Source organism: Tyto alba, unplaced genomic scaffold (assembly GCF_018691265.1).
Source record: "Tyto alba isolate M040663 unplaced genomic scaffold, T.alba_DEE_v4.0 Super-Scaffold_41, whole genome shotgun sequence".
NCBI classification, from domain to species: domain Eukaryota; kingdom Metazoa; phylum Chordata; class Aves; order Strigiformes; family Tytonidae; genus Tyto; species Tyto alba.
Genome location: NW_024881317.1, coordinates 15,763,116 through 15,779,236, shown reverse-complemented (window position 1 = coordinate 15,779,236; position 16,121 = coordinate 15,763,116). Strand labels below are relative to the sequence as shown.

Here is a 16,121-nt window from a genome sequence, read left to right as displayed (position 1 = left end):
GTGCTCCATTCTGACTCTCAGAAATGCTTAAGAAGCTCACAGCTGGGAGAGACATTTTGATCTGAATTGTGGATTTGATCTTATCTTTAAAATGGCTGGATACCACACACAATATGTACTGAAATTTCAAGGCAGTGAGCTATGTTTAAAGTAAACATAGCCTGATTCAGGAAGCTTCATTTCCCTGCTTGGTTGATGTTACAGCTTTTACACAGTTTTACTGGGCTTATTCTACCTGTTACACAATAAGCCATTTTCTTATTTGGAGAAAACCAAATTTGAAAGTCCTCGTAAAGCAAGGAAATCTAGAATTAAGGGGGTTGTTCTGCAGCAAAGACACTCCACAGAGCCTGCTGGTTACTGCAGAGCCAGCACAAGACCTTCAATCTCAGACGTGTAGCAGATAAAACAGTTCCCCACTTGGAAAGTATTGCAGCATAACACAGACTGCACGGCAAAGGGCTAAACAGCACAGAAAACAGATATGCTGAGAAACCAGATTCACTGAAAAATCAGATCCTTGGCATTTCCTCCTAACATTTTTATCCAGGAAGTTTCAATGCAGACACAGTATCAAGTTTTCAAGGTCTAGTTTTGTGTTCTGTTTTCTAGGCATGTTTACAGAAGTATGAGGAGGTCAAGGACTGAAGCAGCAGTTCAAACTGATTAGAAACCAAAATCCCCCTAGTTCCCAGTGGTCTACTTCCAACTATTAGACCACCCTGTCTTCTCTGGATGATTCAGCTTCCTTTGTTTTCCTTTTGGTAAAGTGTTTAAAAGACAAATTAATAGGCTTGTTGGGACTCTGTCAAAAAAAGCTCTTCTTACACAGCAGATACCCAATAAAATGCTAGAACTCAGATGAGGGTGGTCTGTGATGGGTAGAATTTACAGTAACCACAGTGTGACCATAGCCACTGAATTTGTGCATCAGTTTTAAACAGTCATGATTATGTTTTCAGGCAGGCACCAAATCAGCTGATCCAGTACTTCCAGTGATGCATACCCACCTCTATGTCTTCAGAGTGTGTATGTGTGTGCGCATGTAGTATTTGCTCTTGCATGCTCTAGTCACAAATACCTAGTGAGTCTTTTTCCTTAAATAGTATTTGCTGTACTTTACCCAAAAGACTTGAAGAACAAAATTAAAAGTATATCAATCTCAATCTCATCTGTAGTACAGAAATCATATGCTGGCAACCTCAGCCAAATCAAGTTCCAGGTCTCAGTCCTTATCTCCCAGGAAAATAAAGGCCAGGCTGGCCTGAGAATAGCCAGCTCTGTGGGTGTGAAGGGTGAACTTTTAGTCAACAGCTCAGCTTTCCTATGCACAGTGGAACTGCCTTCTAGAAAAGTAACTTTCATTTCTGGCACAGACTGAGTTTTCCCAGGGACGAGTCCCAGACAGTCTCACCTCTCTTTACACTGCAAGGGCAGCAATGTTTTTTCTCTCTCATAAAAAACCCAGAGAAGTAAACACATCTTTGACAACAAGCCAAATCCAAGGGAAAACACAGAACTACACGCAGTTTCTTTTGGAAAAAAGATAGATAAAATGTGAGTCACACAAAACAGATGCTTCTGATACTGACAGGCACTTGGGTATCCAAGGTTTGAAGATGCTGAAAGCATTTCTGCAAAACAGAACTACCTATGTCGCACAGGGGTATGCAGCTAATCAGTCTCCATTAACAGTGCATCCACAGAAATATCAGAAACATATGCTGCTCCTTTTTCAGCACTATGGCTTGTCTCAGCTGAACCCTCTTAAGAATCTTTGCTGCACATGCATACAGGAAATAGTAATTTCCTAACACTACTTCAATGTGCACTTCTTCAATGTGCTCCTTACCATCCTGATCTTGAACCTTTATAGTCTTTCACTGGAAATAAAATCTTATATCCATCTCAGCACAGGTTAGGTATCTCTAGGTTTAAGATGGCTTAAGCAACGTTCAGTGTCAAGATCTTTAAGAGGAATGAAGGGAGGAACAAAATAAAATTTATCAGAACTGGATCCTATGTTGATCTTTCTTACCATCTGTATTTTCTCCCTTACTTCACATTATGCCATTGAGAGGTTTCATCCTAGCCAGATTGCATGCAACCAAAGTAAAAGGACTGCGTGAAACTAGTGAAAATAGCTTTGTAACCTAATATATAACGTGTTGTTCAGAAAGCCTATCCTGCTGAAGAAACAGAAGTACACAGAAAGCACAGAAAAACTCAGATTACCTGTAACGAGTCCCTTCTCTGCACTCACACAGAAGTATTCGTACAGTTTCCTATTGACAACTTGGAAAGCTCTAACTTTCATCATCCATCTGTGCTCATATTTGAAGCAAAATTTTTTTATTGTCCGTTTTTCTCCTAATGGCATGAAGCTTCAGGAGCTGAATAAAACAGCAAATGGTTATTATAAATGGAGAGAAGATGAAATGTTTCCTCTTACATACAACATACAGTCTCTGCTGACCACACATGAGGTTCACTGGTACTAAGCCATTAAAGGGCTGTCACACTCCTGAGGTAGGTGAGACCAATTCACTACTGCACTTGATGTTGTCTTTTGAACTTTACTCCCCTTCTTAAGACTTTCCTTTCTTACATGCTAAAAGAAAAACCTATAATATAAAAACCCCTTTCTATAAATTTCTATACCTTTTTCTCAATTTTGAAATAACAGTGACGTTTTCCCCACTATAACACAGTAGTGTCAGAGGGTTAAATATATGTGACCTAATCAGCAGCTTATGCAAAAAAGAACAAATTAAATGTGTTACGAACCCTGGCAATCTCTAAAGAATGTTGCTCTTTTAGCAAAGTCTTTGAACACTTTGCAATGTTACTTGATAACTGTGGTTGGTAGAAATTAAGCAGCTGAAATGTGCAGCTCTACTCATAGGATAGGAAGCTTCAGTAAGCTAAAAACATCAACATTTAATTACTGCAATATGCTGTGTGATCCAGAAAAGGCCTAAAAGCCGAAGTTATTGCACTGTGTAGCTCACTCAGCAAAGCACACAGCTGGTCTTTAAAAAAATAAGGAAAGCACATGGCTTTTGGAATAGTTTAGAAAATTAGCTATAAATCAGAACAGATTATTTAAATCAGGAAAAGGGAAGGAATTAAGTTGAGAAGAACGAGGATAAATCAGAGGAATACGCAGATTAATCAGGAAGTTATACTCTTATCACCAAAAGATTACTTTATGGGGTAGGGGGAAACCTGCCTGGTAATTGAACAACAGAAAAGCAAGTGACAGTGGTCAACTAAGAAAAAGTATTTGCATAGTATAGTGATTTCCTTATATAAAGTACAGTGCAAGGAAGCAGGTACAAGGGACAACAAGAAAACAATAAGTTCTCCTTCTTCCTTCTCCATGCACTAAAAAGAGATATGATGTCTGAAAGACCTTAATGCTTTTATGAAGAGAGATGCCTTCCAAACTCAAAGGCATTAAAATCCATTATGTGTGATGAATATCCTTAATTTTATTACTTGGACAGTGAGTGAGGAGCCTACGGAGGACAGGAGGATGTTGTTTGGTTGTCTGATTTACATTTACATATTCTGCATTGTATAGTAATTACCACTGAAAGATCTGGGAGCACTTCCCAAATGTTAGTGATTTAAAACATAAAAACACTTAACTTCTTATAGTTAACTTGTATTCTCCTATCTGCAAAAGTAGGCTCAGAAAACCAAGGTCACCTGCCAGAGCATAACAGATTAGTGAAAATGCTCAAAACAGAACTTGAATTTGATTCTCAAAAACAGGAATTATGCATGACCATATAAGTCCTCTTAAGGCACAAGTTGTCAGGAATTGAATATGGCAATATTAATATTACACAGCTGTTTGAAGAACATGCATATTTAGGCAGCATGGTATTTTAATGAGAAGAAATACTGTTTTTATAGAAAACCTCTCACCACATAAAAATGGTCAAAATCTCAGTGGGATATGAAAGGCCATTAATCCCAGAAAGGACAAAAAGTTCATTGTTCATCACAGATTACTGACACTGAGACAGAAGCATCCACCATAGAAGTCATCAGGTTAGGCTTATATCAAAAGTGATTTATGAAAAGTCTGGTTTTATTTATGAGGTATTATGGTATCATCGAAGAAAACTGAAGGTCTTTACAGCTCACAATTCAGGCCATGTCTCTCATATACCAGCAACTCTCATGTTTGTACAAACTTCTAGAAACTGAATGTCTCACAACCATGTTTCGTCACATATTCTCCCTCTTGCTTCCTTGTATGAGTCAAGAGCTTATTCTGAAATTAATTTAAAAATAGATTACACAGAAATATTGGAAACATTTTTCTAATCTAAATCTTTAAATGAGTTTTAATCAAAAACTGTCATGGAATGGAGTGAACAAATCAGACATATCTAAACTATTATCAACGTTTTTGGGTTTGGTGGCAATCAAGATCTAGACCCTACCCTAATCTATGCTGCCAGAGCGAGCATGTATTGAGAACCAAATCTACCAACTATTTTGTGAATGAGTTGAAATACCCTTTTCAACAATGTAAGCTCTTCTTTGATTTTAGTCATATCTTGAGAACTCTAAAGAGGAGATGCCATTTCCAAGTCTAAATGAACAAACTAAAGACCTATTCTTCTTCTGAAGGCATGGAGAGGAAGGAAGTCTAATAAGCAGGATCTCTCCCACTAGGAGTTTGCAACAATGCATCCTTCTAAATTATTACAAGCTCAAATGAGAAAAGGAGTCTTCTACATATTACACCTGCCATCTGCTTTGTAAGTTATGAAGAAGGTAGCTGTCCAAAAAGAAGAAAATGCAGAACGTGTTTATAGTATCAGTATTTCCCAGATAATTATTTTCTTGTTATATTTTAAACACATGCAGCTTCCATATGAAATTCAACTGTCATACCACACTATGTGCACATACAATGTAGAGCTGAAATAGCTGACTGTTTATTTTAAGTGAATTTATCTTTTACAGTTTAATGTAACCGGAGGTAGATGCAATATTATGCGATTTTCTTCCAGTGGTTTGAAGTAAGTCATCTATGAACATTAGGACAGAGTACTGGAGATTGCAATCAGTTGTTTAAAGTTAAGCCTACATAAAAATTCAAATGAAACAACAAAGAATAAATCACAGCAGGTTATATGATGATTGACAGTACAGTATAGTGCAGTTGATCTTGGAAGAAAGGTCATTTCTGTGTTGTCAAAATAGTAAAGCTAGTACTGCAAAAAAATTATATGATGTACGCTACTTGAAAAGATACACCAGATTCAGAGTATTACAACTATGCTGTTCATATTATTTCCCATATATCTCAAATCATCAAAATCAAATTGAAGGGAATTACATGGCAAAAGAGTCTGTAATCTGCTATGCATGAATAATTTCTGATCCTGCAGGCCGGAGTTTGATTCCATATACATGTCAATGAATATACATATTCATATCAATGGATACTGCCATTGTCGTGACTTTTGCCTTAAACAAGTCTATCAGCCTCACTTTCAGAGCTGTTAAATTTGTCCTCTTCAGTAGATGCCTTTGTGGGAGAAATGGAAGCTCCCAGCAGCTTCCGTTTAAAGTATTTTTTACAATTAGATTACACTGAAACTGAAAAACTAATATATATATGCATATATGACCATATACTGCAATGTATCCACAAACTGATGCTCAGGAAGAGGTTAGAAAGTAAAAACAGATTATATGCTTTATGTTTCCTTGGTGCAATTTCTTGCCAGGTGCATAAAATTTTGGGATCAACTAATTAACAGATTTAAGCATATACCTAATTCAAAGACCACAAGTAATTTTACTGGAATGAGTGGGACTCCTTAGAAACTTTAAGATAAGCCTGTCCTGATGCCCTCAAATCAGCAGTTCTGTCTCTGGCAGTATGGAGTCCATTTCAGGAAATGAAAGATGCCAAGTAATAACTGACTTCATTGTCACTTTTCCCTACTAAGAACAGAAAGCTTCCCAAACAAAGTTTACAAGAAAGCTTCACTCATCATGCACATGTGATGGTCCTTTTAAAGTCAACATGCAGGATTAACATTTGATCTCTAATATACGGAATACATACAATAAAACACACTGGTTTTAAAATGGGAAGGTACTTCCTGGCTCAGGGACTGTGGATCTGCTCTATAATGCACAAAATGTATTCATTTTCATTTTTTCTCTTCTTAGTCAAAACCCAAATATAACATTCAGTATAAATTTAAGTACTTTACATACAAAACTGATTTATATAATATTTGAAACTTTACAAAATAGTACTACAGTCAATAAAAAGATCAGGTTTAAAATATTTTCATTTTATACATCATTTCCCCTACTTACAATTATTAAATAATCTTCTGTGGTTTCCTTCATTTTAGGGAAAAGCTTTTAATAACTACAAACTAATTTTGAATTACTTTCAAATGACTTTTTACTTAAACAGAATTTTAGCAAAATCAGATTTCCAATGTGAAACATTACCCCCACATTTTCAGTAGCAGTTATATATATATATATATATATATATATTTCCATGTTTTATAGCTGTTTTAAAATGCAAGCCTGTTTTCTATAATAAACAGTGGAGATCTAAATGGCACAGTATGGATGGAAACATTATATTCCCAACTCTTAAATCCCTTTCTGTCATTTGGCTTCCAGAATATCCAGTTTCTTGATAGCTTATGTTAATCTTCCAGTACTTTCAAGGAACCACAGATTCAATACTTTTTTAGATTTGTGTGTCATCATCTTTTGAAAAGTTATTTCCTGAAGGTATTTCACAGAGACTATCACCATCCGTGCTGAAATCATCATCGTCATCATCATCAGAATCAGCCAACACTTTACTTGGTGACTTCTTCAGTCTTCTAAAACAAAAATACACGTCTTTGCTATTAAAACTGGACATCTACATGCAGAACACTTATGCAAAGCTTGAAACATGGACAGGTAGGATTTACATTTTTTAAGGATGTCAAAGAAACTTGTGCTCCAATAGGGGTAGTTTATCATAGGCTACATCTTACATGAAAGAAACATGCAAGAGAATGAGGATCAGTCAATCATTTTCAAGCACCTCTAAAGTCACAGAGAGGGAACTGTAAACCTTGCACACGGAGATGTTCAAAGATGGCTGAGGAAAACTAACACAAGATAGCCGTACCTCTCAGTCATTAGCAGGAAGTTTTTGTTACTACAAATCATAAGAGTGTTGAGTCCCACCCCATTTCCCTGCTTTTTATTCCCTGCCTCAATGGCTTTATTCAGCAGGCAGACATTGGAAAGAAGGTTTGGGAACCTAGAGCACCCTGGAAAGAGTTGGAGAACATCTATAGAGAAAGAAAATGCATAGGAGTTTCACAGGTCTGTCTCAAACTCCGAAACTTGAAGTTTGTTAGAGGAAGCCTTCGGTTAATGGAATAAAGGAGCAAGAGATCAGTCTTGTAAGTGGTAGTGTGATACATAATCATAAGGTCTGACAAGCCATCCTACCTTAATTCCTTCTTTGCAGAGCTAAGCTGTCCTTGCAATTGTTCATTCATGTCTAGTTGCTCTTCCAGTTCTCTCTGCAGTTTCTTTTTAGCACTTTCCAGTCTGTCTATTTCTTCTTCAGCTTCTTCAACCTGACGTTTCATTGCTTTCAAACGCAAACTCAACTGAAATATTTACATGTCAGCTGATTAGAGGACTATTTTAATAAAGGAATTTTATCCTTCCAGCATCTATGAGAGGGAGAATAAAGACACAACTTTGCCAGTGTAGTGACACTGTAATCCTATGCTTGAGAAATATTAAAAAGTCAGCATTAGACTTTGAGAAAAGTGATGGGATGTAATTTTTTAAGAATTAAAAACAGCAACAAGCAAACATAGCTTTGGCAAACTAAGACAGTATTATGAGACAGCAAGAGCTGGTTATCAATATGGAACACTGAAGCTATTGGTGTGTCTAAGTTAAGCTACTTTACCAGGCAGATACTATAAAATATGTTTTAAGGAAGTCAGAGTATATTAAAAGATTGTTCCCTTAACAGATGTCTGCAATTTGAAACATACTGTTCATTCTCTAGGCAGAATATTAACTATTTGACTCACGTGCAGAAACAAACCATGTTTTAAGCAAGGAATGAACAAAGACCACAGGAATGGTAGATCACATTGCTATTAGAGTATCAACTTATGCTTAATACTTGTGTCCTATATTTAACAATAAATATCTTCTTTAAACAAAATTTTATGGTGACAAGACAGAATATATTATTTGTTGGTGTATGCATTTATAGAATATGTTGGTGTATCTATTTATAGGATCGTATACTGTTCTGTTATTGGCTTTATTTCTTAAAATAATTATAGCATTGCTTCTGTAAGTGGTTCCTTTTCATAATTTAATAAATGAATAGCAATTTAGTACTGTAGAAAAGAACATGATGATAGTGGGAACTGTGAATCTCACTAAATGGGAGTTCATAAACAACAGAGTAATCAGCATCTATCTATATTCTTCTCATATCTTTTATATATGATGACCTATGCTAGTAGGATTAATATCAGATATTTGTATATTATTCTTTCCTTCTACCTGGTCCTTTTGATCAGTCAATGAGAGATGTTCATCATCTACTTGCAACATTAACTCCTTCACTTTTCTCTCAAGTCTGCGGTTACTTAGTTGGAAATTAGCTCTATCCCTAGAAAAAAACAAAACAAACAAAAGACAGGCTTGTAAAAAAAAAAAAGGAACTTAAATACTTCCAATCCTACTGACAGAATTCCTTAAAAATCTTCTAGGAATTAAATAAATACTAACGGCCCCTGATTTGATTTACTGATTTCATGCAACACTAAGAGATTTGTTCAAAAGCATGAACCGCTAAGGTGAATTTCTTCTGTCTCCAGAGCAACATTTAGAAAAAAAAAAAAAAACATACATTCCTTCAAGATTAAACAATGAAGTGAACATGAAAATGGAAACAGTAAACTATAGTTAATATTTCTAAGCCTGTTACTGATATTAGAAATTGATAAAATAACAAGGTATGGAACCATGTTAACACTGTGCCCAGTTTTAAATTTATAAGGCAACTTCAGTGTGCTTTCAGTCAAAAAGAAAATTTACAATACTGATATGAAACTGTAACCATTTTAATTTGGTGCTTGTGAGAAAAAAAAAAAAAAAAAACAGATTAATTGTATTAGAGACTTAATCTTAGCAAGAAGCCATAATAACAAACAAACATGCATGGTTTGACCTTAACATAACTAGTTTCACCTCTCTTCATTTTCAAGTCGTTCTTCTAGCTCTGCAATCCTTGCTTCCATTTGAGCAACAAGTCCCTCTTTACTGGATCGGTAGGAACCCTCCAGGTGAAGGATTCGGCTCTTCAAGTCTTTATTCTATAATTGGAACATACTTGATTACTACATATATACGCATATTAACAAATACCACCTTAACACAAAATAAATCTCTCCAGTCAAACATAAGGTGGTCAGGATATTTTTCATTTAGTAAATTTGAAAAAAGAGAGGCAGTGAGATTTTTCAGCTTACTACAAACAAATCTATTACTGTGCTTTATTAAAAAGAATTTAGTGTTAAGCTTGAGTTAAAGTTTTAGGTTTAAATGGACCCTTGAACTTCAGATGGTCGCAAGTCCCTTCCAATAGCATTTTTCAATATGCCATAATTTTTCAAATAGCACTGGATCTGTCTTATTCTCCACACAGCTATTTTCTCAAATTCTGTATTCTTCCCCTGTAACTTACTGGTGTATGGCTAAAACAAGTAGACAAAATAATTACTTGCATCCAATATGAGTTTACTGTATCAAGGCTATTACTGTGGGTTTTCTCCCCCCTTTCTTAACTATCCAATGCTACTTCTACTACATAAATAGCTTGAAAAACTGCAAGCTGCATGATTTGTAAAAGCAGACTTTTTGCTCAGATTTACACTTCAATTTTTATGGTTTTCAATGGGCACTTAAACAATAAGGTTTCCAAAAATAAAAAAACAAACAAACAAAAAAAAAAAAAGAGTTACATGAGGAACAGAAAGTAAAGCTCTTCAAACCATGATCTCAGATCTCAAACAGTAAAAAAGCTACGATAGAGAATTGAGAACTAAAGTAACAGGGTGTACATGGAATATACCAGTAGGTGGCATTCTTTTTCTTCAAACAATTATGATGGGCTTAACTTCACATAATTTAAGGCACCAAATTATGTGACTGGTATAAACATGTTCTCTAAATTCCCATTATAATCTGTTTTATGTTCTTGAGGCTGTCAATAATACTATGACTTGCTAAGATAGCTTTCCTCTGGATCTCAGCCAGGGGCTGTGATGGTTACCTTGCTTTCAAAGACCACTAAACTGCAGAATAAAATGTCGTAAAAAGCTAGAAAGCATTTTTAATATACTTTCCATCACAGATATTGAAACATATAAGTCATATTCCTTCCTACACAACAGAGTAGAAGTTCTCTATCAAATCTGTATCTTTTCTTTCAGAGGCATGTAATTTTTTCTAATTGTTTGTTCCTACAGAAGAAAATACTCAACTAAAATCACAATTGCTTGAAATTATGATCTACCTTCAACAGCATTCCTGAAATACTGTTAAGACTTTGAAGAACAGCTCCTTCAAAAGTGGTCAAAGGTTTTGCAGCTAAACTAGATAACAGTGACTAGATAACAGATATTCTAGCCTTTTCTGTATATGTACTTTTTAAAAAAGTTTCTATATTGGTATCTCAGTTTTATTCTAAAACAAGTATACCATATCAACTGTCACATTTCTTATTTTTCATGCCTTTGATCCTCAAATGTATAGACAGAATTTGCATGGTAAAAAGATGCCTGTATTCACTACAACAACTATGTCTTACATTATATAAACAGATATATGCATAGTATGAGTATTTAGTATATGAAATATATAAACTGTGACAAACCTCATGCTAAAATGGAGGGTACAGAAAGAAAAAAAAATACTAAGAGAAGACTTTATTTGAGATTATGGTATTTTCTTTTGAGCATCAGTATTAAGATACTCATGGTTTTTAATTTATTCTTACTAACACATACTTCCAGGAACATACCATGGTGGGATAGTTCCAGTTGCCAAATACTGTATTCCTTAAATGCTTATTTGAACTTCCTAATGAAGGCATATACCCAGCCTCTTGTCTTGCTAGTGTGATGATATGCCAGTCATAATTACCTGTCTTTCCAATGAAATTTTGTCACACTCCAAATCTTGCTTTATAGCCCTTTCCTGAAGGAGCTCTGTCCTCATTTGTTCAATCTATTATAGAAAGAAAAGACAGAAATTTTAATAAAATACTTCATTTACATTTATCTATATGATACCATGTGTATGCATATATATACACATATACATAAAGTACATGTACCTATGCAATGAGAAAGAAATTTGTTCTTTCTTAGAATTCAGGACATACGTGTGATTTCAGATGAAGTTTACAATTACAGTCTTGAAGAAAATTTTTTGCTTTGTTATTCCCAGTGCTTATTCTAAGCATTTTCCAGCCACACTGGGTATTGTTTATGTTCAGTATATATATTCTGTAGCAGGAAACTGAACTCTAAAATGTTGTATGAGACACATATCATGTGGCAGGGAACTGAGTTCTGGAACATCACAACAGTCTTCAAACACCCTTACAGTTTTTTTCTTCATACTTAAGTCTGAAGCTCTGAAATAGCACCTTACCTATAAGCTGGTGACTAGTCTACTTTAGAGCTTCACTTTATCAAATACAAACTGGTAACTGCAGGGAAGTGCCTAGAACTCAGCGATGCACTCTACAATTGTAGTTTTCTGTGTCTGTGAAAACAGTAAAAGCTCTTTTTCAACACACTCTGGTGCATACTGGATGTGAGCGCTGCTCCCCTCCTCCAGTCAATTTTATGTCTGTCATACCTGGAGAGCACTAACTTCTGGACTTGGGGAGTGGGTGGTTTTTGTTTGTTTTGTTAAAGCACAACATTTGCTACAGTTTATGTAAATATTTCAGTGGCATATTCAATAATCAAAAGGAAAGTATATTCTCCACATGTAAGATGTTAAATAACTACCTGATCAATACAGAATCAAGATAAGAATATAGAATTAGTCTGTTTTATCGCACTATTGGACTTCACTGAGAAAAAAAAAATTCTGAGGATCAAAGAGAAGCTCTGAACTGCTTAACAGCTGCTACTGAAACTTCAGGGCTAAAGGAAGAAGTCTGTAGTGCTGTAATACTTTTCTTGCCTCTAATTCCTGCTGAGACTGCCCTCAAGTCTTTCTAAATGCCTTTGCAGGCACAGCTAATGTTACCACAGCATTTGTGCTATTCCCTGCACAATGTTTACTATGACATCACCTGGGGAACACAGTGAACAATGACTGTACAATGTCAGTGAACAATGACTGTACCTGCAAAAAGCCTGACAAGGGTTTCAGTGGCCACAGCATTCTTCCTTGCTTTACAACAGTTACATATCAACTTGCATAAACACATCATCACAGTTAAGCAGCAATAAGTTACAGATTCATCTCACTAAAGGTCTTTCAAAAGCCACTGGGAATTCTTGCATAAAAAAAAAAAATCCAAAAGCAATGCTAAGAATGTGAAGGTTAAACAAGTACAGCACATGATATTTACCCTAAGGCCTTTTTTTTTTTTCAACCACATTATAATATTAAAAGATATATTTTTAGTTAATCACATGTCTAAAAGAAGTAATTTACACCGTTTCTGTAGCTTTGAAATTAATATATGAATACAAACAATGGCAGCTATGCATGCAGTTGCATATGTTATGTCACAGTACTGTTTCAGAACAGTAGAAGGCATTCTTGAAAACCAAGGTCATAACAGTTACTGGACTACAAATGTTCGCACATGGCTGTGTTCTCAACAGGTGGGCAATCTAAAAGCTCTCATTGTCACACAGAAGCTTAATAATAATGTTTTATACATTATAGAGTAAGAATCTTTCATATATTAAAGTGGTATTTTATAGATAAAACCTAGAATTTTCAGAATACACTCAAGTATACAATATCTGCATTTATTAATGAAATATATGAAAAAAGTTATAACGTGAGGGATTATGTAGAAATTATTCTGCTGTAATTGCTTTAGCAATGAAGACAGACACAGACAAAATAGAGCAAAATTTGTAGTAAAATGAATGACTAATTAAAAATGCAACTGTTAACTGGAGAAAGGGGTTTTGTTTTATGTAGGAACTTGCTTACTGGTCCACTCTAAAGTTCTACTGTGCTCTTATTGTGCTCAAAGGGTGTGACAAATTTGTGCAACCTTCCCGAGATCTCAAATTAAGGAATTATCTAGAGGACAATTATTTTATTTCCAAGATGACTGCTACCATTGTTGGATACCTCACGTTAAAAGCAACATCACAGAAAAACAGTGGGAGAAAGAAAAAGTACTGTATCTGATTAGGATTAGAAAACTATGTGCAAATATACACAAGAGCTTGTAAAAGGAAAAGGGCATCAGGTCACAATTCTTGCTGGGGGAGGTGGAAACTGTTTCCACTTATCTCCTTGTACTTTTCATTAGTAAACATAATTAACATGCACAGGGGAAAAAAGCAGTTGCCTACCAAAATGTGCTCAAACTTTTCACTTATTTCACAACAGTTAAGATAAGGTCTGGGTATGTACCATGAAGAGCTTTGTGCTTCACATTCTACCTTTCCTATATCTAATATATTCTAATTATATTAAAGAATAAACTATTTCTGCAGCTTAAGGCAACAGTTACCACAGCTGGATTTGAATAATGCTAACAAAGAATTGAGAAAAGCAATAGTATCAGATTTTACAAAGCTTTATTAGACATAACAGCATTTTGTGCCAGCTTTAGGATTAGAGGCAGCTGTTGAGTTCATTATTAGTGAAAGCAATTTGATTTCTAATAACATTTTAGATGTTATCACAGTTGTTTACCATCTCACACTAGGTTCACAGCCTATGTTTCTTGTTAATACATAGGGAAAAGTAAAAAAAAAAAAAAACCAACATATATACACAGAGAGAGCTAGACCTACATAAACAATTTTCAAGTATGTGACCAAAAAAACCTGATGTTTAACAAACAAACAAGCTAAAGCCAAACAAACCCCTCTGAGCCTTCATAATTGAAAAGCAACCTTTGTGTCCACATTTTCATTTGTTTGCTTTCCACACCTGGTGCCAGCTAAAGAGCAGGTATACAGCTATCCATTGGGAATGCTTTACTAAAAAGAAGTGAATGATGCAGTCAGTGTAATTTTATCCTTCTGTATTTATTCTAAAATCGTCATAGAAACTAACTAGCCCATTTTTCACACTTACTGGAAACAACTCTGAAATCAACTGATTTGTCTTTCATTTTCACAGAGCACAAGACTTGAGGGTACCTTAAGTATTGCTCAATTATGTTTGCAAAAACAAAATGGCAAGAGGTACTTGGTTTCAATTGTTTGTAGGAAAAAAACCCATCATGTACTAAAAATATGCCCTGTCCCTGCTCGCTTTAGACTCAAACAGCATCTGAGTGCTCTAGTTTTCTATATGTGTGTGTTGACCATTTTGCTCTTTCCGGAGTCCCTAATTCCATAACATTTATAGACTAATAAGATACAATCCTCCTTTCCCCAAAATTCTTTTGCTCTTTGCACTTTGTTGTGGTACTTTGCAAGAATAAGGTAGGGAAGATGCAAAGTGTCTCATGCAGCCATTCCCAGATCCAAAAGGGCTTCACAATGAAATGTGAACTATCAGCCTTGCCAATGTTTATTCAAACATTTAGCTTTATGTAAAATAGAACAAATTGTTTCAATTTGTTTTTACTAGAAATTTGACAATTACAGTTCATTATCAGTATAGTAAAATAACAGATTTGTAATAAAAAAAGAAAAATTTACAGAAATACAGATATTATCAAAACAAATCCATTATAATTTCTCATGTCATTATAAATGCTTAGCAGACCCTGAAATTCTCTTTAGTAATTTGACTACTTAGTCATTCTGGCATAAAATCAAAACAAAGCAACCTTTGTAACTCATGTGTGAAATGAGAAACTCCAGACCTCAAAATAAACACTGTCTTTTACTCATTATGTAACATTTTGGTCATCCATCTGTATTTCAGGTTTCCATTCAGTTAGCAAAATTAACTTACTATAGTACCCACTAGTGCAGCTACGACTAAGGTTCTTTTATCCTAGGCTTACACAGGCATAGGCTCTAGTATTAAAGACTTCCTAATTTAACAATAGAATAACCCCACATTATTATGGGTCCTTTACATTCTGTTTCACCCACTGACTCAGAGTCTGTACAATATCAGTGGAATAATACTAAAAAGACTATATTGCAATCAAATACAATCTCAGTAACCCAAGTTCAAACAAAGTAGTAATGGTGCCTTGGTATTTCAAGGACACATGAAAAAAAGCTGAGCTCTAACTCACTTTAAAAGTCTCCAGCTGTCTCAGTGGAATATACTATTTAATTGAAAAGACATAGAAACTAAGATTTTTACTTTCTGTTCTCCCTCTGAAATTAAGGCTATTCAAAAGAATTTCAGCAATTTTTTTTTTCTGGAGAAAGAAATAAATGAAACCAGAACAGACTATCGTGGGCTGTACCTCAATGCAAATTATCTTCTGGACTTCTAGGAAATTACTAATGAGATATTGTACTTAATGTAAAACCACAGTAGTAGACATCCTGTAATGAGTTATGCATCAGTATCAAATCTTTCAGAATGTAAAACTAAGGCAAAGAACATTGTTTAGGCTGTGATATTCCAAGACAATCACATCACCATGTTCTTTTCTATGGACTAATCAAAAACTCGCATAATACTGACTACTCAATCATGGATGCTCTGGTTACTTTTTCAGCCACCAGGCCCTATTCTCTACTTTTCTGGTTTATTATAAATCTTTGTTACTGGACCTATAATTTCATATGTCAGTTCTTCCAGAAATCTTGAATGGTATTATTCAGGCTTTTTTCTTCAGAACAATGAACTCCTAATTCTCTTAAACTTGGTGATTT

The 16,121-nt window shown here is 35.0% G+C and overlaps 1 protein-coding gene across 5 annotated transcripts in view; it reads right to left on the bottom strand.

Moving 5' to 3' along the window:
• Positions 1-4,939: 4,939 nt before the first annotated feature.
• The window catches only part of CGNL1 (cingulin like 1), a 60,055-nt gene continuing 48,873 nt past the window's right edge, over positions 4,940-16,121 (bottom strand). For 4 of the 5 annotated variants that reach the window (XM_032990335.2, XM_032990334.2, XM_032990336.2 and 1 more), the window contains 5 exons: positions 11,254-11,337; positions 9,298-9,422; positions 8,608-8,716; positions 7,519-7,682; positions 4,940-6,893 (listed from right to left, as the gene is read on the bottom strand). In XM_032990335.2, coding sequence (XP_032846226.1) covers positions 6,755-6,893; positions 7,519-7,682; positions 8,608-8,716; positions 9,298-9,422; positions 11,254-11,337 — 621 coding nt within the window. In that variant the 3' untranslated portion in view covers positions 4,940-6,754. Of the gene's footprint in view, positions 6,894-7,518; positions 7,749-8,607; positions 8,717-9,297; positions 9,423-11,253; positions 11,338-16,121 lie in introns of those variants that run through there. The other variant, XM_042804113.1, reaches the window with a different exon arrangement.